At 42.3% G+C, this 24,856-nt stretch overlaps 2 protein-coding genes across 2 annotated transcripts in view; one reads left to right on the forward strand and one right to left on the reverse strand.

Annotated features, from left to right (window-relative positions):
• Positions 1-2,445: 2,445 nt before the first annotated feature.
• Positions 2,446-24,856, forward strand: part of ACSL3 (acyl-CoA synthetase long chain family member 3) — a 76,041-nt gene continuing 53,630 nt past the window's right edge. The window contains exon 1 of the mRNA XM_019977627.2: positions 2,446-2,686. The gene's annotated coding sequence lies outside the window, so the exon portion shown is untranslated. The remainder of the gene's footprint in view (positions 2,687-24,856) is intronic.
• Positions 8,792-9,645, reverse strand: LOC109571278 (small ribosomal subunit protein eS6). Its single transcript, XM_019977639.2, has one exon. The coding sequence runs from the start codon at positions 9,602-9,604 to the stop codon at positions 8,855-8,857; it is 750 nt and encodes a 249-aa protein (XP_019833198.2). The 5' UTR covers positions 9,605-9,645; the 3' UTR covers positions 8,792-8,854.

Below are 24,856 nucleotides of genomic sequence, written 5' to 3' on the forward strand. Positions count from 1 at the left end.
TCCAGGCAAGAATACTGGAGTGGGTTGCAATTCCTTCATCCAGGGGATCTTCCCGACTCAGGGATTGAACCTGTGGCTCCGGCAGTCTCCTGCAGTGCAGGTGGATTCTTTATCAGCTGCGCTACCCTGAAAGCCCATCAATCACTGTCTTCCCCTCCTGTTGCTGCTGCTGCTGAGTCACTTCAGTCATGTCTGACTGTGTGACCCCATAGACGCCAGCCCACCAGGCTCCCCTGTTCCTGGGATTCTCCAGGCAAGAACATTGGAGTGGGGTGCCATTTCCTTCTCCAATGTCTTCCCCTCCTAATCTACCAGAAATGAAAGAACAAAAAAAGTTTCTGTTGAACTTCTAAACATCAGCTGGTTCTGGTTTTACATTTTACTGATGATGAAAAATGCTAATAGTATATCATTTGCTCTACAATCACAGACTATTTCTGGGCCCCTCCACAGAAGACAATCATTAGGTATTCATGAAAATTACAAAGACGTCTCCTCTCAACAGTCCTGCAATTTGGAGAAATAACAAAACTGTAAAAGGAATTGTTGGATGTTTTCATTCAGTTGGGCATTACAGCTTCTGAATTGAGTTTTCCTAAAAAAAAAAGGGAAATACAACCAAATTCCCTTATTCTTTCAGATGCTGTAAATAAAAATATACTGAAAACCTGTCTAAAAGAAGAGCAGTTATGCATGTATTATTTTATTTAAACAACAAAACATCATAGAGACTGGAAATATTACTGTTTACTGTAAGCAAACAGGATGAGAATTTAGAAGGAACATTTTCTTTTAAAAGTATATATCATACCCACACAGCTGCTTAGCCACACACATACACTAGTAATATCGAAAGAGATAATGAAGATGTTAGGATGTTGCTGGAATTCTACAAGTCTGCTTTATGATTATTGATGGGGAATAAAAAAAAGATTCCTGCCTTGGAAATTACTTATTTTCTAGAGACTTTTCCTGGTTCTAGAGCTACCACTTTGATGGTATACTTTGCTCAGCATGCAGAATGATGGTGGTCTTTTAGGTAAGAAATCTTCAGGACTTAATCCTTTGATAGGGCTTCGACAGATTAGGAAGCAACTGAACCTCTTCCTCTAGCAAGAAGAGCAGGTTTCCTGGGTCAGGGATCCTTTCCTTTAGGTAGTTAAATTGGCTTGGGGCCCAAGGTGAGTGAACTTTCTTTGCTCCTCGACTCCTCACTCCAGACAGCGCAAGTTCAGGCGGCTTCACAGATTTCCCAAGAGAAATCGAGCCCCTGCTTTTGCCCAAGGCTGGCTCATGCACGTCACCTTTCACCTACTTTAAAGATAAGTTTTGCATAGCATGGTGGTTTACTATTCAAGTAGCTATTTCTAGCTCCTTCATTACTTCAAAACAAAATGAAACCCTCCAAATGTTTTACTTCTTGTGGAATCGAGTCTGACTTAAAAGTTATAACTTCGTTCACAGACCACTAAATAATATGTTGAATTAAAGAGAGAGAGAGAAAAAAAAAAAAAAAAAAAAAAACTCAACCCCACTACAGCTTGCGTAATGAAAGCCATCTTTTTAATAGTGTATTGTAGTTGTTATTTTAGTCATTTGTGTTTTGCTTTGTTGGCTTGCAGGAAGGCAGTCTACCTGCACTCTTTTCCCCATTAATAGTGTCTAAAGTGAAATATAATGGCAAACTCTTCAAAATACAGAAACGCGTTCAGCTTCATAAAAAGAAGTCCAAAAATAGTACTGAGGGGTCAACTTTATCCTTTAGAAAACAAGTATCAATCTTGTATATGACTTCCCTGGTAGCTCAGACGGTAAAGCGTCTGCCTACAATGCGTATAAAGAGTGAGTGCATCGAGGGGAGATAGGCTATTTGCTGGGTTCGGTGAAGCCAAAGCAAGAATAAAAAACCTGCTTTGAATTCCTGAGCCCCTCTCGCTTCAGACATTTCCCCAAATCATTTTATTTTCCAAAATCTGACAAATCTGTGCAAGAACGAAACACATAATCCAGTTAAGAAGGAAGATAATGGCGCACTTTTTTTCCAGAGCTATATTAAGATTTATAGATTACAGCAACATCTGCGTTTGTAGTTTTTGGGAGGGGCGAGGCGCTGGTCTTTCCAACCCTAGGGGAAGGGCCCTCCCGCAGACCGAGCCGGACGGCTCCTCCTCCACCCACGTCCCGGCCGCACAGTCCGGCTCCCCTCCCCCGCCGCCGCGGTCCAGCCCTTCCCCGCCGACCGGCCCCCGCCCCGCGCAGGCTGCGGCTGGGTCCCGTCCGCCGCGGCTCGGGCGAATGACCCGTAGTAACCCCGCCCCGCCCCCGGCCGCCCGCCGCGCTCCCGGCCGGAATTCGATAGGCCCAGCCCCGCACGCGCCACCGCCCGCGGGCCAATGGGCGGCGGCCTCTCTGCATATGCAACGAGCGCCGGCCGGGGGTGCGCGTCCCGGGCGGTTCGGCTCAACAGACGCTGGTCTGCCGGCGCCGGGGTGCGAGTCCGCGCTTGTTGCCGCGGCCGGGTCTGGGACGAGGCGGTGGCGGCGGACCGAATAGCAGACGGCCGTCTCCTCGCAGTGCGACCGCGGCGGCAGCGTCAGGGTCCCCAGGAGGCGGCCCAGGGCGCCAGTGCCCTGGGGGCGCAACCCAGGCCTGCGTGGGTCTGAGGAACCGGGGCCCCGGCGTCGCGGTGAGTGCGGCACTCGTTGTGGGCACGGCGGGGCCTCCGCGTGCGGAAGGGCTGCTCCCCACGGGCGATCCTGGCCCGGGGAAAGGATGCGGCCGGCCTGGAGGCCCCGGATCCCCGACGTCGCCGCCTAGCCCGGCGGTGCGGGGGTACCGGGCCGCCCCGCGGCGAGGGTGGGAGGTGCCGCCGTGGGGTCTGGGAAGCGGGTGAGGTGGGGCCCGAGGCCGCAGAGCCCACGTGAACCCGGGGGGAACCGCAGCCCGAGTGGCCGAGTTGTCCGGAGGAGGAAGGATGCGCGGGGTTCCCTCCGGGCGCTTTGGGGGCGGGGTGGGTTGGAGGTTGGCCACTTTCACTAGCCGGGCTCTGACGCGGTCCTCGGGAGGAAACACCCCTGCGGTTTCCGAAACCCAGGCTGGAGGGGCGAGCGGGGGGTGTGTTGCTGCCGGCCATGAGGAGAGATTGGGGGATATGAGGTGGGTCGACCTTGGTTTTTGTTCTGGCCGCGATCGGAGGCGATGGGCCTGGGATGAATCCTATTTGTCTGGGGTTGGGAGTTGAAGGTTTACTTTTCCCTAGGTATATTTTAATTATGCACCGGTAATGGAATGGGTAATTCCGAGCAACTCGAGCGGGGTAGGAATGATGCAGCCCGTTTCACAGATGGGGAACCCGAGGCCCAGAAACATTGAGCTGGTTTGTCCAGGCTGGCTTTGGAAAAAGTGCTCTAAGCTATTGTGTGTTTTGTTGTTTAGTCGCTAAGTCGTATCCGACTCTCTGCGACCCCATGGACTGTAGCCCATCAGGCTCCTCTGTCCACGGGATTCTCCAGGCAAGAACACTGGAGTGGGGTGCCATTTCCTCCTCCAGGGGATCTTCGCGACCCAGGGATCGAACCCCCTTGTCTCCTGATTGGCGAGCGGGATTCTTTACCACTGAGTCAGCTAGGAATCGCAGAGAGAATCACAGCTTCTCTTTGCCATGATTTGGGGGCAAGTTAATGTGTCCAAACAGCAGTTCTCTCCACCTGTAAAATGGGAATAACCACCACCTTAGAGAGTTGTTAACATACTATGCAGAGACTCTTCGTAGGAAACCTGGAATGTTATAAAGGCTCAATAAGTGTCAGCTGAGAGGGAATAGGCCTTGTGAAATTGATTGTAGCGGAATAAGATGACAAGCAGCTGACACTGAGTCTTTATAACATTCCAGGTTTCCTACGAAGAGTTTCTGCATAGTATCTCTAAAACTGTTAACAACTCTCTAAGGTGGTAGTTATTCCCATTTTATAGCTGGAGAGAATTGCTGTTTGGACACATTAACTTGCCCCCAGATGACTGCAAGTAAGAGGGGAAGCTGTGATCAGACCCGCCTGTGAAAATCTAGAGCTCTCTTATCCAAGCGTTATATTATACTGCCTCTCTTTGGTGGCTGGCTGAATAGTTGTCACAGTGGAGTTTTGTTTGAGTGGCCAGGAGAGCAGTCATTTGATGATAACCTTTTCTGGTTCCCCAGGTTTGTTTCAGGAGTTGAGGGGTGCTGCTGAGTTGCTCCTAAAACTGTGTATTAGAAGGTTATTACTGGGAATAAGTGTGGCGACGCGGGAGTGTACTGTATAGACTGTTCTTTTGTGTTCTGGAGTGTTCTTATGCAGTTCTTAACACTTAGGAATGAGTAAGGCTTCTTCAGTCACTGGCATTTTCCTTTTAGTCTTTCCCTAGTTCGTTCTTTTTCTGTAAAAAGAGTCGGTTCTGTAGTAAGATGGCGGTGTTGGGTGTAGGCTGGATGTACGGAGATGTACACTGGATATACGGGGTTGGGGTGACAAGTCACCTAGTGTCCTTGGGTCTCAGTTACTGGGCTTGTGAGCTGTGTGCACTGGATGACTTAATGTTATCCTTCTTGAAGGAAGGATGGATGGGGAAAATCAATCCCTGCTTGGTTTGGGGCGTCAGAGCCCCAAAAAGTCCCAACGATTTTCTCGTTGCTTGTGTGCTCTTCTGCTGTCCTGTTTAATAATTCCTTATTTAGTTAATTGCTCACTTAGAGCCTTTAATTCCTATTCTGTGTCAGACAGCATGTAAGGTATGCATGTAAGGGAATGCAGCAGAGAACAGAATTGATGCCATTTTTGCCTTTAGGGAGGAAAGAATATGAAACAGGTCATCATATAAATAATAGATAATTACAAATTATGATATGTATAATGAAGGAAAAGTAACATGTGAATGAGTAGTATATAGACTGTTGTGATTTAGATGGAAATCTAGTCTAGGGAGGGTTTTTTTTTTTTAAATGGTGGGTGACAAGTGCTTGGGTGACTAGACTGGGTACTATTAAAAAAAAAACAACTTTTAAATTTGGGCATGATTTTAGATTTATAGAAAAGTTGCAGGAATATTCCTATATACCATAGCCCAGCTCCCCTGCTGTAATATTAGCATGTTGCATAACCTTGGTTCATGTGTCAAAACAAAAGGTTAATATTGATACTATACTCTTAACTAAATTATAAACTATGTTCAGATATCACCAATTTTTCCATGAATGCCCTTTTTTGTGTTCCAGGATTGAGTCCATGATACCAGCTGGCATTTTGAGTTCATGTTATTTTAGTCTCCTCTAGTATTAAATACTAATTTAAAAATTTCCCTTTTATGAGTTACTTTTTTTTTATGATTTACTTTTAATAGTTTGTAATAGTAAGTGGTATAGAACACTAAGAAAGTAAATATATGGATATGTAAAATAAACTACTATATATTAACCCTTTTAGTGGTTCCAATTTTGTTTAAATTAGGATTGCCCAGTATCAGTATGTAGAAAATTTCTTTCTAAGCCGATCATCAGTTGACAGGCACTTGGGTTGCTTCCATGTCTTGGCTATTGTAAATAGTGCCGCTAATATATATGTATTCAAATGTTCATTTTGAATTACAGTTTTCATCTTTTCTGGAGTGGAATTGCTGGGTCTCGTGGTAGTTCTATTTTTAGTCTTTTAAAGTACCTCCTTACTGTTTCTCTAGTGGCTGCACCAAATTACATTCCCACCAACAGAATAGTAGGGTTCTTTTTTCTCCTTTAGTATTTATTATTTGTAGACTTTTTGATGGTAGCCATGCTGACAGGTGTGAGCCTCATCACTACCTCATTGTGGTTTTGACTTTTCGTTTCTCTGGTAATGATGTCAAACATCTTTTCACGTGTGTGTTGGCCATCTGTATGTCTTTTTTTCCTGAGAAATGTCCATTTAGGTCTTCTGCCCATTTTAATTTTTTTTGATAGAGTTATGTGAGCTGTTTGTATATTTTGAATATTAACCCTTTGTTGCATCATTTGTAAATACTTCTCTCATAGGTTGTCTTTTCATTTTGCTTACTGTTCCTTTTGCTGTGCAAAGGCTTTTAAGTCTCATTTGTCAATTAAAAGATGCCTGCTCCTTGGAAGAAAAGCTGTGACAAACCTAGACAGCATATTAAAAAGCAGAGACATTACTTTGCCGACAAAGTAATGTCTGTCTAGTCAGAGCTGTGGTTTTTCCAGTAGTCATGTATGGGTGTGAGAGTTGGACTATAGAGAAAGCCGAGGGGAGGGAGGTGGGAGGGGAGTTCAGGATGGGGAACATGTGTACACCTGTGGTGGATTCATGTTGATATATGGCAAAACCAATACAATATTGTAAAGTAGCCTTCAATTAAATAAGTTCATATTAAAAAAATAAAAATAGTAAAATATTAAAAAAAAAAAAAAAAAAGGCTGAGCGCCGAAGAATTGATGCTTTTTAACTGTGGTGTTGGAGAAGGCTCTTGAGAGTCCCTTGGACTGGCAGGGAGATTAAACCAGTCAATTCTAAAGGAAATCAACCATGATTATTCATTGGAAGGACTGATGCTGAGGCTGAAGCTCCAATACTTTGGCCAACTGGTGGGAAGAACTGACTCATTAGAAAAGACTCTGATGCTGGGAAAGATTGAAGGAGGAAGGAGAAGGGGATGACAGAGAATGAGATGCCTGGATGGCATCACTGACTCAACTGATATGAGTTTGAGCAAACTGTGGGAGATGGTAAAGGACAGGGAAGCCTGGAGTGCTGCAGTCCATGGGATCACAGAGTCAGACATGACTGAGAGACTGAACTGAACTGTATTTTTATTTCCTTTGCCTTGGGAGACTGATCTAAGAAAATACTGCTATGATTTATGCAAAGAGTGTTTTGCCCGTGTTCTTTTCTAGGAGTTTTATGGTGTCATGTCTTATATTGTGTTGCTCAGTCATGTCCATTTCTTTGCCACCCCATGGACTGTAGCTCGCCAGGCTCCTCTGTCCATGGGGTTTTCCAGGCAAGAATACTGGAGTGGGTTGCCATTTCCTCCTCCAGGGACTCTTCCCAGCCCAGGGATCGAACCCACATTGCTTACCTCACCTTTGTTGGCAGATGGATTCTTTACCACTAGCGCCTCCTGGGAAGCCCTGTCTTACGTTAGATCTTTAAACAATTTGGAGTTTATTTTTGTACATGTTTGGAGGAATGTTCCAACTTGTTTTACCTGTAGCTGTCCAGCGTTCCCAGCACCACTCACTGTAGAGCCTGTCTTTTTTTCTGGGGAGATTTTTGAATTGATTTGGTGAGATACTACTAGATACTACTAGATGACAATCTTGCATTCTGGTGCTGTAGTTAAATGTACATATAACCAAGAGTTAGGGAACTTTTTTGAGCAACAGTACTTTTTAAACCTCAGTGTCTGTTCCTCCTCAGAATGTCACTCCAGCTCACATTGCAAGATGTGAAAATGAGAGAGGGACTTTTTTTCAAGACGTCATTCTGCCTGCCTTTTGAGTACTTACAGCTTAAATATTCCTGTAATATTTAAACTTTCCCTGTTCAAATGAGCAGTTGGGAAGCAAGAAACTTTATATGAGTTTTGGACATCAGGCTGGGATTTGGATGTTTTCAGGAAAGCTAGGCCAAAAAAAGGTGACAGTTTTTTCAAACTTTAGGTAAGTAGCAATATATTTATCAAAAGTACCTGATGTAGTTTATCCTTTACAGAGTGACTTAAAATTCTAATCTCTTAGGAGTCAAATGATGACATGGTTTGGGAAATACAAGCCGTTAAATGTGTGGCTCTTTGAGTTGAATGTGTATTAAAGCAGTACAAGTGACTCATTGCAGTGCCTTTACTGAATTCCATTTGCAGAGTACTGAGCTAGATGCATAATGTGCAATAAATAAAAAGATGAACTTGTGAAATCCTTGCTTTCAAGGAGATTTCAACTTAATGAATACTAATACTCAGATTTAATTTTTTTCCCCTTTTTAAGCTAACATGAAAGTGCTTTCATGTTAGCTTATTTGATTTTTACAGCCTTATATCATTAGCAGAAATACTGAGAAAAGGGAGATTTAGAGGCAAAATTGCCAGATGTGGTAATTAATAGTAGTCAGTGGATTGGCAGAAGGGGAAGCTGAATGATGACTAGTTTACCATTTTGGTGCCATCAGTGGAGAGATGACGGGTGAGATTGCCTGTGGAGAAACTAGAAAGAGAAGTGGAAGAGGCTGAGTTTGTCCAGGAGATGGACACAGTGGCTAGTCATGTGAGAGGGACAGCCTGAAGCAGGTGTCCCTGCTGCCGTGGAGAAGCACTCACCACTGTGGAATGCTCCTGTGTGAAAACTGGAGCACCATCTGTTGGATTTAGCAACTGAGAAGTCACGCTGACCTTGGGAGGAGATACTGATATGATGGTCAGGATGGGGTGGGGAGCAGAAGTAAGGGGAAGATGGGGAAAATGGGAATTGCAAGAGTAGGAAACTGCTCCGGAGAGTGTTGATTGGTAGCACGATATATACCTGTGGCTGATTCATGTTTATATTAGGCAGAAAACAAGAAAATTCTGTAAAGCAATTATCCTTCAATTAAAAAAACAGGTAAGCTTAAAAAAAAACATGCTGATGGGAAAGTGTCTGACTGGGGGGATGTTGAGTATAGATCAGGAAGCTGTTACTTGTTCATGCAAAATGGAGCCTTGAGCAATTTCCAGAAAATTGCCAAGAACTGTTAAATTCCTAAAAATCAGCCACTTTTCACTGACTCATGACAGTCTTTTTATTTTTATTTTTATTTTTTTTTGATGTCTGATCTTATTTATTTGTTACTCTTAGAACATCTCATTTTTGACTGGACTCAGACTTAGAAGTAGAAGCTCTCAGAGAGGACAGCCTCCGTCTCTTGGCAATCTGTTCCTGCCGTTTTTCTTTGGCCTCCTTCATTCTCTTGGCCAAAAGTTTAGCATACTCTGCAGCCTCGTCTTTATTTTTCTTAGTACGCTGTTTCTTCAGAGCAATACGCCGGCGTTTGTGTTGCAGAACTCGTGGAGTCACGAGACGCTGAATCTTGGGTGCTTTAGTCCTAGGTTTCTTACCGTCTTTGTTTAGGGGCTTTCGCACAACATATTGGCGGACATCATCTTCTTTAGAGAGATTGAAAAGTTTGCGGATTCTGCTGGCTCTTTTGGGACCCAGGCGACGAGGCACTGTAGTATCAGTGAGTCCAGGAATATCCTTTTCCCCTTTTTTCACGATGACCAAATTGAGAACACTCAGATTGGCATCCACAATGCAACCCCGTACAGATTTGCGCTTTCTCTCTCCAGTCCTCCTTGGTCTGTAACAGGAATGCCCCTTACTCAGTAGCAGGCGAACTCTGCCATGGGTCAAGACACCCTGCTTCATGGGGAAACCCTGCTTATCATTCCCGCCACTGATTCGGACCACATAACCCTTCCATTCTTCACCCAGAGCGTCAGCAGCAACTTCTGTGGCCATACGCTTCTCATAGAAGGTACGAAGTTTTCGTTCATCGTCCACTTCAATGAGCTTCTGGCAGCCAGTGGCCGGGAAAGAGATGTTCAGCTTCATTCTGAAGCGGCCGACAGCCTCCGAGGCGCCACGAAAAAGAGCCATGACAGTCTTTTTAGAAAACCTCACTACACAGCATTGTGTAAAGCTGATTTAACATGTGACTTAGTCTTGATTTTATTCACCTTAATATAGTATCTACTTTCATCTGACTTTTGATCATAGTTTTTCTTTTATAAAGAAGGAGACATTATAAACATTAAATCCTGTGATTTCTTCAGTGTGCTATTTTTAGTTTCATAATAAACGTTTTCAGACTGCTTCTGTTTTCCTGACATTTTAAGTGCCTAAATTCTTTTTGTTTAAAACTGTAACTTCTATTTTTACTGAAATATGTTTACTTTTGTTTCACGTTTCCCATTTTGAGGAATAAAGAATTGTCAGATGATTCAGCGGGTTTAACTGATCTGCTAATTTTTATTTGGAGCTGAAGATACCAAAATAACCAATGTTTTGGATAAACTGGCTAACTATAGTTATCTACTTGTTTGTGAAGGTATTATGAGGATATGTAGGGGGCATTGATTTATTTATATATATTTCTTTTTTAAAATTTGTTTTTAATTGGAGGATGATTGCTTTACAATATTGTGTTGGTTTCTGCCATACAACAGCTTGAATCAGCCATAAGTGTATATGTATGCCCTCCCTCTCGAACCTCCCTCCCACCCCCACATGCCACCCCTCCAGGTTGTCACTGAGCACCTTGTAACCCTGTTGAGCTCCCTGTGTCATACAGCAGCTTCCCGCTAGTCGTCTGCTTTGCATATGGCAGTGTATGTGTTTCAGTGCTACGCTTTCAGTTCGTCCCACTATCTTCTTCCGCGGCTGTGTCCACCAGTCTGCATCTCTTGTTCCTGTTCTGCAAATAGGTTCATCAGTACTGTTTTTCTAGATTCCATATATATGCATTAGTATACTACAATTGTTTTTCTCTTTCTGACTTACTTCACTCTGTATAACAGACTCCAGGTTCATCCACCTTAGTTCAACTGACTAAATTTGTTCCTTTTTATGACTGAGTAACTTTCCATTGTATATATGTACCACAGCGTCTTTATCCCATTCATCTGTCAGTAGACATCTAGGTTACTTCCATGTCCTGGCTATTGTAAATAGTGCTGCAATAAACATTGGGAATACATGTGTCTTTTTGAATTGTGGTTTTTCTCAGGGTATATGCCCAGTAGTGGGATTGCTGGGTCATATTGTAGTTTTAGTCCTAGTTTTTTTTTTTTTTTTTTTTTTTTAAGGAATCTACTCAAATTAGTGCATATCTTGCAAGACACTGGGAATTTGAAAATGACTAAGGATCGTCCCTGCTCTAAAAGAGCTCAGGATTCATGAAAGGAAATGTATGAACATTATATGTATAAGGGAAGAAGGTATACGAGCTGTTACTGTGCAGTATAGCTCATACAGACGGAACAGGGCAGGAAAAAGGGGAGACTTGACAGGGGAGGTCTTGTTTTTTTTCTTTCCTTCAGAAGTAGTTTTTTGGCAGGAAGTAGCAAGGTATTGTGAATCCAGCACGTGAGCAAACCCGTCAAGCATACATTACTTAAAGGGGACTAGGAAATACTAATTCCTTAAGAATGAGAGTGTTCAAGCTATCTGAAGATACATAAAAGATATGGTTAATGTTAAGTGAGCAATACAGAGGTTATAGAGATAGTGAAGTCGCTCAGTCGTGTCTGACTCTTCATGACCCCATGGACAGTAGCCAACCAGGCTCCTCCGTTCATGGGATTTTCCAGGCAAGAATACTGGAGTGGGTTGCCATTTCCTTCTCCAGGAAAGAGGTCCTATTGACCAGGGTCGCCAGGAAAAGATCAGCTGAGCAAATGAAACATAGATTGGATTAGAAAAAAACAGTTGGGTTTAAGGTAGAGGTACTCTAATGGGGATGTCCAGGGCAATTGGGGAGGAGCAGGATTGACAAATCAATTGAGGCATCCTCTGTTATGGGGGACTAGAGAAACTGTGAGCATAAGTCACAGAGAAACATAAGTCATAGAGAGACAAAAACACCAGAGCCTTGGAGGATGAAGACTATTAAGACCTTGCCTAAGACTCATTTATTGATTCCTTCAGCTCACCAAGTACAGTTGGCCCTTGAACAACATGGGTTTGAACTGTGTGGGTCCACTTACTTGTGGATTCCCCACCTCCCCACAATGCAATGTATACTACAGCACTACACAATCCAAGGTTGGTTGAATCCCTGGATGTGGAACCATGAATATGGAGGGCTGACTATAAAATTATATAGTAATTATAAAACCTTGTGTTGTTGAAGGGTCAGCTGTAATTGTCAAAAGAATGGTAGCAAGGGATGGGAATAGGAAGGGAGACTGGGCAGCCAGTAAGTGAAGAGAACCCTATGAACTCTGCATTTCAGGTCTGGCCGGAGTTGTTTCTAACACTGCTGTTTGTGGGTGTCGCGCTGCCCATACCAATTAGCCTTTGAGGAGCTGTTTCCTCGTCTGTAAAGCTTTCTTGCTCAGCGCTCTTGTGAGCTGCTTCTCCATCAGTGCTTTTTTGCTTTTATTCTCTTTCCATCTCTTCCTTTTACTTGGCTCAAGACTTTTTCTGTTTCTGCCTTATTTCTTTTTTCAGCTTCTTTGAAACTTTATCAGTTAACGTTTTGTGTTTCCCCCTGTGTTTACGTGTTTGCTACTTGTAATTTACTAGGGCATTTTCATGTGTTTTATTAAATACTGGGCTTCACTTGTGACTCAGCTGATAAAGACTCTGCCTGGGTTTGATCCCTGGGTTGGGAAGATCCCCTGGAGAAGGGAAAGGCTACCCACTCTAGTATTTTGGCCTGGAGAATTCCATGGACTCTATAGTCCGTGGGGTCTCAGAGTCAGACATGACTGAGTGTCTTTCACTTTCACTAATTAAATACTAATTACTCAGATATGCAGTTGACACCTCCCTTATGGCAGAAAGTGAAGAGGAACTAAAAAGCCTCTTGAGGAAAGTGAAAGAGGAGAGTGAAAAGTTGGCTTAAAGCTCAACATTCAGAAAACTAAGATCATGGCATCTGGTCCCATCACTTCATGGCAAATAGATGGGGAAACAGTGTCATGTCAGACTTTAATTTTTTGGGCTCCAAAATAACTGCAGATGGTTGCAGCCATGAAATTAAAAGATGCTTACTCCTTGGAAGGAAAGTTATGACCAACCTAGATAGCATATTGAAAAGCAGAGACATTACTTTGCCAACAAAGGTCCGTCTTGTCAAGGCTATGGTTTTTCCAGTGGTCATGTATGGATGTGAGAGTTGGACTGTGAAGAAAGCTGAGTGCCGAAGAATTGATGCTTTTGAATTGTGGTGTTGGAGAAGACTCTTGAGAGTCCCTTGGACTGCAAGGAGATCCAACCAGTCCATCCTAAAGGAGATCAGTCCTGGGTGTTCATTGGAAGGAATGATGTTGAAGCTGAAACTCCAGTACTTTGGCCACCTCATGCGAAGAGTTCACTCATTGGAGAAGACTGATGCTGGGAGGGATTGGGGGCAGGAGGAGAAGGGGACGACAGAGAATGAGATGGCTGGATGGTGTCACCGACTCGATGCACATGAGTTTAAACTCTGGGAGTTGGTGATGGACAGGGAGGCCTGGCGTGCTACGATTCATGGGGTCACAAAGAGTCAGACACGACTGAGCAACTGAACTGAACACTGCTGCATAAATCTTTTTATAAATATGTATATTTTATTGAAGTATAGTTGATTTACAGTATTTCAGGGGTACAGCAATATGGTTCAGTCATACTTTTTGAATATTATTTTCTAAATTGGTTTTGTTAACATAAAACAGTTTGTTTTTTTCTGCATTGCTGTTTCTGGGTTATAAAATATTCATTATCATTTTGGCCAGAATTATGAAAAGTTGCTACTTCAATCAGTGAAATTTCTTATTTTCACTTTCATCATGGTTGTTGAAGTGATTCTCATTCTAGTCCTTGACTTTGGCTGTTTCTTTTTTTAACCATACCATTAACTGTCAGAAATCTTCTTGTTCTCTTTGAAAACTGACTTGATCCCTGAAGTTGTTGCCTCTTGTTTGGGAGAAGGTTGGGGTAATTGAGTTCCTTCTAAAATGAAGTAGGGAGTTTGTTTTAGTTCCATAGAGAACTAGAATGAACCTGAGTGGATTAATCTTAGAACTGTACTGGGCATTTTTACAGAAAGAGAATTGACCTTCACTGCAGTTACACCAGGAGTCATTTTCCTTTTGTACTGTAACTGCCACACTGCTAGTGTGTTAGAGCCCGAGAACTGGTGTTCATCGTTGACTCTGAAACTGTGCCTGCCTTCTAGGCTGCTGCCTGTGTACTCTCCAGCATAGTGCCCGGGTAGTGCTCTTCTTAGAGATTAAAAATGTTTAGTTTGTATAACACTTTTTTGAGGTGTAATAAGATGTTGTCTCCAGGAGCATCTTGAGGTGGAAGGGTTGTGAGAGGTAGTGGCTGGTTGGGAGTGAGGTGAGAGTTCAGAGAAGGAGCTCAAATATAAGGAATGAGATTGACCTGGCAGAGAGGAGGGACGGTGGGCATCCAGGTTGGGAAATACTATGGAAGTTCCTTGCAAAACTGGGGCTACAACTACCATGTAATTCAGCAGTTCATCTGAAGAAAATGTTCCATATTAATTCAGAAAGTGTACGCATCCCCTTGCTCATTGCAACACTGTTTGTCCCCACTTTTAGCACAGAACTCCTAAGTCTGTTGGAATTTCCTGATTCTCAGAATCTTATTCAAAAAAGCCCCTTTGGCTCACACCTGAGTTTAATGAAGTGACTTAGGACCCAGTCCCTAGAGTACCTCAGGACAGGGCTGGTCACCAGAAAGACCCAGGGATTAGAGGGCTTGAACTTTCAACCCTTCTCATTGAGGATTTGAACCCGTCTCCCTGGCTCCTGCAAGGAGCGAGGGGACTGAAGACTGAGCTCTGTAAAAACTCTTGAAAAGGGGATATTCAGTAAGCTTCCAGGTTGGAGAACATTTCTGTCCAGGTTCTGGGAAGGCAGCACCCCTGGAGGGAGTTTGGAAGCTGTGTGGTCACTCCCCGACCTTGGTCCTTTGCCCTGTGCATCTCTTCCGTTTGTCTGTTTCCGAGTTGTAGCCTTTATAATAAACTGGTAAACGTAAGAGTGTTCTGAGTTCTGTGAGCCATCCTAGCAAATTATTTTTTTGTTGTTACTTTTTCAAATTTATTTTTAATCGGAGGTTAACAAGTTACTGAACCTGAGGAGGAGTTTGTGGAAATCCTGATTTATAGCTGACTGGAGACTTGTAACTACAACTGGGGAACAGTCTTGTGGGACTGACCTCTCTTATGAAATAGATTATAAAACTTAGACCAATTCTGGCTTAAAAATTATTTCTCAGACTTTTATCAAAGGAGTATATGCATACAGTGGCTAAGGCTCTGCTCCCAGTGCAGGGGGCCCAGGTTTGATTTCTGGCTGGAGTGTGAAATCCCACATGTTGCAATTAAGGGTCCACATGCTGTAACTAAGACCCATCGCAGCCAAATAAATACATAAATAAACATTAAAAAATTTTTTCCACAAAACTTGGGAGGCATTGTTCATGGCCTTGCAGTGTTGCAGAGCCATCTGTTGTCAGTGGGATTCTTACTCCTTTATTGGAAGGATGACTGTACACCCTCGTTTGTCTGGAACGCCTTCAAATTCATCTTATAATAGTACATGCTTTTACTCTCCGAAGTATCCTTCTTTGCTGATTAATTATAGAATTACCTGATTTGTAAGTGACTTGGTGGTGGTTTTTTGGGAGCTTTCTTACACCTGGTGGTCTGAGAATTCACAGGGCTGTGTCTGGAGTTCAGGTTCACACTCCCCCCCCAGCCCCACATTCATCGGCTCAGTACTTAGCAGGCCCTTTCAGTTTGAAGACTAGGGTTCATCAACTCTGGGATAGGTTATTGCAGAATGCTTCAGTAATTTCTGCCTCTTCATCCTCTTTGTTCTTTCTTCATAGAACTTTTAGTGGAACTTGGCCTTTGGGATTAATTTGACACCTGATTAAAAAAAAAACTTTTTAACCTCCTGTTGTCTACCTCATTGTTTTTGCTTTCCTTTCTGGAAAAATATTCCCAGCTTCATTTTCTAATATACCTGTTGACTGATCTTTTTCTGTCTTCTGTATGCCATCGTATTCTTGTTTCATCCACAAGATGGTCTCTCTTATCCCTTTGAGAAAATTATACACATATTTAAAGTGTTTCCTGTGTTTTCCTACCTCCGTTTCATCCCTCTGCCCCTTTTTTGTCTTCATCTCTTTCATTGTGATTTTCTGCCCCTCAAGTACCTGGTGATTTAGAGCTTTATCTTCTGTTCGGATGTTTGGTTCTGATATATCTTCGTGTTCCTAGTTTTTTCCCATTAACAAATTCTTAACATTGGGGTTAGATTTAACATTGTGAGGCAGATTATGATTCTGCTGTTCTGCTGCACAAAAATCTGAATCGCTCTTCAGAGACCTGAATAATGTCTAAATCACTTAGCATCTAGCATGGCACACAGGGCAGTGGAGTGGAGTGCAGTATTTGCTTCTTAGAACTGCTGTCATGCCACAATTTGGTGGCTTAAAACAACAGGAATTTATTCTCTAATAGAGGCCAAAAGTTTGAGTCAGCGTTACTGGGCTGAAATCAAGGTGTTGTCAGGCCTGGGCGCCCCCCAGAGGCTCTGAGAGACGAACGAAGCTTTTCACTCTTCAGCGCCTGTGGCACCCCTCCAGGCTTCCAGGCCAGCGTCTTCATATCTCTGCTTTATCTTCACTTTGCTTTCACGGTGCCTGTCAAATCTACTGCCTCTGTCTCTCTCAAGGACACCTGATGCCATTTGAGGCCCAGGAGTGTCTCATCTCAAATGCCTTACTTTAATAACACCAGCAAAGACCCCTTTTCCAAGTAAGGTAATGTTCACCGCTTCCGGGGATTAGGACCCCATACCTCTGAGGTGGTTAATCAGCTTACGGCAGATACTTTTCTTAAATGGCCCTTTTGTTGAATACCTCTGCCTTTGAAGATACCATTACTGCCTGCAGTTTCTTCCAGTTCAGTCCAGTCCCTCAGTCGTGTCTGACTCTTTGTGACCCCATGGACTGCAGCACGCCAGCCTTCCCTTGCATCACCAACTCCCAGAATTTACTCAAACTCATGTCCATCAAGTTGGTGATGCCATTCAACCATCTCATCTTTTGTCATCTCCTTCTCCTCCTGCCCTCAATCTTTCCCAGCATCAGGGTCTTTTCAAATGAGTCAGCTGTTCCGATCAGGTGGCCAAAGTATTGGAGTTTCAGCTTCAACATCAGTCCTTCAATGAACACCCAGGACTGATCTCCTTTAGGATGGACTGGTTGGATCTCCTTGCAGTCCAAGGGACTCTCGAGTCTTCTCCAACACTACAGTTCAAAAGTATCAATTCTTTGGCACTCAGCTTTCTTTATAGTGCAACTCTCACATCCACACATGACTACTGGAAAAACCATAGCCTTAACTAGACGCACCTTTGTTGGCAAAGTAATGTCTCTGCTTTTTAATATGCTGTCTAGGTTAGTCATAACTTTTATTCCAAGGAGTAAGTGTCTTAATTTCATGGCTGCAGTCTACATATAAGTCAAATAAGCAGGGTGACAATGTACAGCCTTGATGTACTCCTTTTCCTATTTGGAACCAGTCTGTTTGTTCCATGTCCAGTTCTGTTGCTTCCTGACTTGCATACAGATTTCTCAAAAGGCAGGTAGGTGGTCTGGTATTCCCATCTCTTTCAGAATTTTCCACAGTTTATTGTGATCCACACAGTCGAAGGCTTTGGCATAGTCAATAAAGCAGAATTCTGGAACTCTATTGCTTTTTCGATGATCCAGCGGATGTTGGCAATTTCATCTCTGGTTCCTCTGCCTTGGGGCTTCCTGCGTAGCTCAGTCGGTAAAGCATCTGCCTGCAGTGGGGGAGACCTGTGTTCAGTTCCTGGGTTGGGAAGATCCCCTGGAGAAGGAAATGGCAACCCACTCCAGTATTCTTGCCTGGAGAATCCCAAGGACAGAGGAGCCTGGTGGGCTACAGTTTGTGGGATCCTAAGAGTTGGACACGACTTAGCGCTGTCTTTCTTTTCTTTTCCTCTGCCTTTTCTAAAACCAGCTTGAACATCTGGAAGTTCATGGTTCACGTATTGCTGAAGCCTGGCTTGGAGAATTTTGAGCATTACTTTACTAGCATGTGAGATGAGTGAAATTGTGTGGTAGTTTGAGCATTCTTTGGCATTGCCTTTCTTTGGGATTGGAATGAAAACTGAGCTTTTCCAGTCCTGTGGCCACTACTTAGTTTTCCAAATTTCCTGTTATATTGAGTGCAGCACTTTCACAGCAGCATCTTTTAGGATTTGAAATAGCTCAGCTGGAATTCCATCACCTCCACTAACTTTGTTCATAGTGATGCTTTCTAAGGTCCACTTGACTTCACATTCCAGGATGTCTGGCTCTAGGTGAGTAATCACACCATCATGATTATCTGGGTCATGAAGATCTTTTTTGTACAAAAATGTATGGGTAAATAAATCTTTGTTGAGATTCAGCATTTATTGAGGGTCAGTTCAATTCTAGGACTTGTCATGTTAGAGTAATTAACAAAACAAGGTAAAGTTAGTATGCACCTGTGTCAAAGCTTCTCCAGGGCAAATTTCTCAGAAGGAATTTGCTAAGTCATAGGAATTTACGTTTTTAGCTTTTGCTGCCAGATTGCTCTCCATAGTGGCTACACTTCTCCCAATAATGCCAAGAGCTGCGTTGTTTCCTGTATCCTCACCAATACTTGTGGTTTTTTTTGTTTAAAAAAAAATCTGATAGGGGAAAATTTTACTGTGTTAATTTGTATTTCCTTGATGACCAGTGATGTTGACCATGTTTTTCATAGTTAATAGACATTTGGATTTTTTCCTGTGAATATACATAGCCTGTTTTCTAGTGAGTTGCCTTTTATTTATAGAAGTCTACAAATATGGGTATAAATTGTTCACAGTGTAATTGCTGTCCTTATTTATATACGAGGAAACTTGCACAGAAATAAGTTAAATTGATAAGATCCCTCCCATCCCTATGGACAGATGGATAGTTGAATGAATAAATGAATGAACATGTCTAGAATCATAGCTAATAAAAAACAGAGCAGGCATTTTAGACTGAGATTTATCTAATTTTAAGGCCTGTCCCTTTTAAAGTATATCTGGCTGTCTTGTAGGGAATGAGGAATTTAATAGTGAGGCAGTGGTGTGCTGAATTTTGACTCAAAATATTTAATTATTTGTTCTACTTAACTGTTAGCTGTACTTCTGGCTCTGAGTTTAGGCTGATGTTTGTTAATGTATTTTTTTTTAAATGACTAATGACAGCTAACCTATCTGCTTTAAAAATGACTAAGAAAACATTGAGATAGTATTAATAAATTACTATATACACAGTGAAATACTATTATATATCTAATTCTTCTTGACCATCGTAACAATGAATGAAAACCTCAATATACTTTATAAAAAGTTTTGGATATATCTTTTCTTAATAGACTTTATTTTGAAGAGTAATTTCAAGTTCACAACAAAATTGAGCAGAAGGTAGAGAGATTTCCCATATATCCTCTGTCCTCCCATATTGCACAGCCACCCCCATACTCATCGTCCTGCACTAGAGTGGTACATTTATTACAGCCAGTGAACCTATACTGGTGCATCACTATCAGTGTATGTTAGAGATCACTCTTGGTGTTGTGCTTTCCATGGATTTGGACAAGTATGTAAGTCATTTATCTACCATTATAGTATGGGTGAAGTCCAGGAGTTGACGATGCACAGGGAGGCCTGGAGTACTGCAGTTCATGGGGTCGCAAAGAGTCGGACACGACTGAGCGACTGAACTCAACTGGTAGTATCATACAGAGTAGTTCCACTGTCTGAAATCCTCTCTGCTCTGCCTGTTCATCCCTCCTTCATCCTTAACCTTTGGCAACCTTCTGCTGTAATCTGTCTCAAGAGCTTTGCCTTCTCCAGAATGTCATATAGTTGGAGTCATATAGTATGTAACCTTTTAGATTGACTTCTTTCACTCAGTAATCCGCATTTGAGTTTCCTCCATCATTTCTTGGCTTAATGACTCATTTCTTTTTAGTGCTGAATAATATTCCATTGCCTGGATGTAGCAGTTGTACATTTACTTGCTGAAGGACATTTTGGTTACTTTGAAGTTTTGGTATTTACAAAGGCTGCCATAAACAGTTGTGTGCAGCTGTTTTTTGTCTAGGCATACGTTTTTCAGCTCTTAAGTAAATATCAAGATCATTTGCCAGATCGTATGATAAGAGTATGTTGAGTTTTGTAAGAAACTGCCAAACTGTCACTCAAAGTGACTCTATCATTTTGCATCCCCACCAGTGTTGAATGAGAGTTCCTGTTGATCTGCATTCTTATAGCATCCAGTGATGTTAGTATTTTGGATTTTATAATATGTTTTTTTTTGGTAAAAGTATACATGATAAGTGTCATTTGCTAGTATAATAGAAGATGATTCCAGAAAAGCTCAGCAGAAATTTTTCTGTGAGGTTTGGAGGTAGAAATATCTCCAGGAAAAGGTTGATTTTTGGCTTTCAGATTAACTAGATGAGGAGTAGTAATGGTTGCCTTCATGTGTTTGTTTTAACAGGTACTGAAACAAAGGCACATATCTTGAAGGCACTAGCACCTCCTACCATTGTCAACTAAAAATGTTTAATTTTTTTAACTACAAAATTTCTACTAGGTGTAAAGTGTATTAAGTTAAAACCAAATGTGGGTAAATCATCAGAAAGAAATATTTTCTATTTTGTTATTGTAGAATTATGAAAGCTATGAGACAGTAGCTTTTCTATTAATTTTACTTCCATATGAGCCCCATTGGAACATTGAGCCATGTTGTTCAGCAGTACTGTTTAACCTGCCTTTCCTCAAGTTGAATTTCATTAAGTATCTCGGCAAGAATTTGAAGTTCAGTTCAGTCGCTCAGTCGTGTACGACTCTTTGCGATCCCATGAATCACAGCACACCAGGCCTCCCTGTCCATCACAAACTCCCGGAGTTCACTCAGACTCCCGTCCATCGAGTCAGTGATGCCATCCAGCCATCTCATCCTCTGGCGTCCCCTTCTCCTCCTGCCCCCAATCCCTCCCAGCATCAGAGTCTTTTTCCAGTGAGTCAACTCTTCGCATGAGGTGGCCAAAGTACTGGAGTTTCAGCTTCAGCATCATTCCCTCCAAAGAAATCCCAGGGCTGATCTCCTTCAGAATGGACTGGTTGGATCTCCTTGCAGTCCAAGGGACTCTCAAGAGTCTTCTCCAACACCACAGTTCAAAAGCATCAATTCTTCGGCGCTCAGCCTTCTTCACAGTCCAACTCTCACATCCATACATGACCACTGGAAAAACCATAGCCTTGACTAGACGGACCTTTGTTGGCAAAGTAATGTCTCTGTTTTCAATGGGCTATCTAGGTGGGTCATAACTTTCCTTCCAAGGAGAAAGCGTCTTTTAATTTCATGGCTGCAGTCACCATCTGCAGTGATTTTGGAGCCCAAAAAAACAAAGTCTGACACTGTTTCCACTGTTTCCCCATCTATTTCCCACGAAGTGATGGGACCAGATGCCATGATCTTCGTTTTCTGAATGTTGAGCTTTAAGCCAACTTTTTCACTCTCCACTTTCACTTTCATCAAGAGGCTTTTTAGTTCTCTTCACTTTCTGCCGTAAGGGTGGTGTCATCTGCATATCTGAGGTGATTGATATTTCTCCCGGCAATCTTGATTCCAGCTTGTGTTTCTTCCAGGCCAGCATTTCTCATGATGTACTCTGCATATAAGTTAAATAAGCAGGGTGACAATATACAGCCTTGACGTACTCTTTTTCCTATTTGGAACCAGCCTGCTGTTCCATGTCCAGTTCTAACTGTTGCTTCCTGACCTGCATACAGATTTCTCAAGAGGCAGATCAGGTGGTGTGGTATTCCCATCTCTTTCAGAATTTTCCACAGTTTATTGGGATCCACACAGTCAAAGGCTTTGGCATAGTCAATAAAGCAGAAATAGATGTTTTTCTGAACTCTATTGCTTTTTCCATGATCCAGCGGATGTTGGCAATTTGATCTCTGGTTCATCTGCCTTTTCTAAAACCAGGTTGAACATCAGGAAGTTCACGGTTCACGTATTGCTGAAGCCTGGTTTGGAGAATTTTGAGCATTACCTTACTAGCATGTGAGATGAGTGCAATTGTGCGGTAGTTTGAGCATTCTTTGGCATTGCCTTTCTTTGGGATTGGAATGAAAACTGACCTTTAGCACTATTTAGACAGTAACATTTCAACATGTGCTGGTCCTTTTATTTTATGCTTATTTAAAATTTTTAACTGGACATTTTAACAGAAACTGTAGGTCGAAGGCTAGGAAAATGGTTATCTATCTATCTGTATACATTAATCTAGGAGTACGTCAAGGCTGTATATTGTCACCCTGCTTATTTAACTTATATGCAGAGTACATCATGAGAAACACTGGGCTGGAAGAAGCACAAGCTGGAATCAAGATTGCCGGGAGAAATATCAATAACCTCAGATATGCAGATGACACCACCCTTATGGCAGAAAGTGAAGAGGAACTAAAAAGCCTCTTGTTGAAAGTGAAAGAGGAGAGTGAAAAAGTTGGCTTAAAGCTCAACATTCAGAAAACGAAGATCATGGCACCTGGTCCCATCACTTCATGGGAAATAGATGGGGAAACAGTGGAAACAGTGTCAGACTTTGTTTTTTTGGGCTCCAAGATCACTGCAGATGGTGACTGCAGCCATGAAATTAAAAGAGGTTTACTCCTTGGAAGAAAAGTTATGACCAACCTAGATAGCATATTGAAAAGCAGAGTCATTACTTTGCCAACAAAGGTCTGTCTAGTCAAGGCTATGGTTTTTCCAGTGGTCATGTGTGGATGTGAGAGTTGGACTGTGAAGAAAGCTGGGCGCCAAAGAATTGATGCTTTTGAACTGTGGTGTTGGAGAAGACTCTTGAGAGTCCCTTGGACTGCCAGGAGATCCAAGCAGTCCATTCTAAAGGAGATCAGCCGTGGGTGTTCTTTGGAAGGAATCTATAGCAAGAGCTGCCTGTTAAATAGTTGTCATGGAGTAAAATATAGCATAGTTTTATTCTTTCCTTCCTGTGACTTCTGAAGTAAGTTAGAGTTTGTAAAGTTTTGGGCCAGAAATTTAAAGATCAAGTGTCTAGAAGTTTTTAGCATTTTGAGAAATGAAAATAAAATTGAATAGAACTGTTATAAGGAAGAGTCTAGTTTGGTCAGATGCTTTGAGGCTATAAAAACAACGTTTTATCTATTAGAATCATGCTTATTGACATTTAGCTTCTATTTCAGAAGATTAGTTCAGAATCTTTGCTCACATCTGTTGTGTTTACTGATTTTACATTTTCTACTGATTTGTAAGAAATTACACAAATAGTGCTCATTATTAAAAATGATACACAGTATGAAAGTGAAAAGTGAAGTCGCTCAGCCATGTCTGACTCTTTGGGACCCCATTGGACTGTAGCCTGCCAGGTTCTTCCATCCATGGGATTTTCCAGGCAAGAGTACTGGAGTGGGTTGTCATTTCCTTCTCCAGGGGATCTTCCCGACCCAGGGGTCGAACCTGGTTCTCCCACATTGCAGGCAGATGCTTTACTGTGTGAGCCACCAGGGAAGCCCCTCTACACAGTGTAAGAGTGTTTGCAGGGAAACTTCTTGATTCTTTTTTTTTTTTTTTAGTTGTACAGTTGCTTTACAACGTTTTAGTTTCTGCTGTACAGCAGAGCGAATCAGCTGTGCGTATACATACATCCACTGTTTATTGGATTTCCATCCCATTTACCCTGTCCCCTGATTCTTTTGCTCGAGTTACCCCTTACCAATCTGGACTGTGTCTTCCAAACTTCTTAACATGCATGTCCAGGAGTGCTATCCTTTAATGAAGCAAGTGTGATGGAGAAAGGACTATACCTTGCCCATTGGTGTGCCTTCACTTTACTTTAGACAGTTCTTTGCCTACATGTTCTTAAGCAATATGCTTGGCTAAATGAGGAATGCTTAGAAGTGACCAAATATATTAGAGCATAGTATTTTCTCTGTAAATTTCTTTCAGCAACAATAAAAGGGAAATTCTTTGGAAACCCCAAATTTTAAATTTGTAGCTAAGAATAGATCAATGGAATTCAGATTTATATTGACATTGCAGAGTTAATTTACTGTGTATTGAATAATAGGTATTAAATAGTAAAGCACTCATATAAATGACTACAGTTAGTATGGCCTTTGTTGAGAGTCAGCCAGATCGGGATACAGAAAGAAGTGATTTGGGAATTTTAGTTCATCTCCTTAGGGTAGAGGAGAAACAAGTGCTATGGCAAAGTGGCAGAGATAACTGTCTCATAAGTTTGCCTAGATTTGATCAGGTACCCAAAAAGGGTAAAGGAGATCCATTGTTCACATAGGTTAATTGTTCAGTTGCTCAGTTGTGTCCTACTCTTTGCGACCCCAAGGACTGCAGGACACCAGGCTTCCCTGTCCATCACCAACTCCTGGAGTTTGCTCAAACTCGTGTCCATCGAGTCGGTGATACCATCCAACCATCTCATCTTGTGTTGTCCCCTTCTCCTCCTGCCTTCAGTTTTTCCCAGCATTAGGATCTTTTCCAGTGAGTCAGTTCTTTGCATCAGGTGGCCAAAGTATGGGAGCTTCTGTTTCAGCATCCGTCCTTCCAATGAATGAATATTCAGGACTGATTTCCTTTAGGATGGACTGTTTGGATCTCCTTGCAGTCTCCAACACCACAGTTCAAAAGATCAATTCTTTGGTGCTCAGCTTTCTTTATAGTTCAACTCTCACATCCATACATGACTACTGGAAAAACGATAGCTTTGACTAGATGGACCTTTGTTGGCAAAGTCATGTCTCTGCTTTTTAATATGCCTTCTAGGTTGGTCATAGCTTTTCCTCCAAGGAGCAAGTGTCTTTTAATTTCATGGCTGCAGTCACCATCTGCAGTGATTTTGGAGCCCCCCAAAACAAAGTCTCTCACTGTTTCCATTGTTTCCCCATCTATTTGCCATGAAGTGATGGGGCCGGATGCCATGATCTTAGTTTTCTGAATGTTGAGTTTTAAGCC

This window comes from Bos indicus, chromosome 2 (assembly GCF_029378745.1).
Source record: "Bos indicus isolate NIAB-ARS_2022 breed Sahiwal x Tharparkar chromosome 2, NIAB-ARS_B.indTharparkar_mat_pri_1.0, whole genome shotgun sequence".
In the NCBI taxonomy this organism is placed as follows: domain Eukaryota; kingdom Metazoa; phylum Chordata; class Mammalia; order Artiodactyla; family Bovidae; genus Bos; species Bos indicus.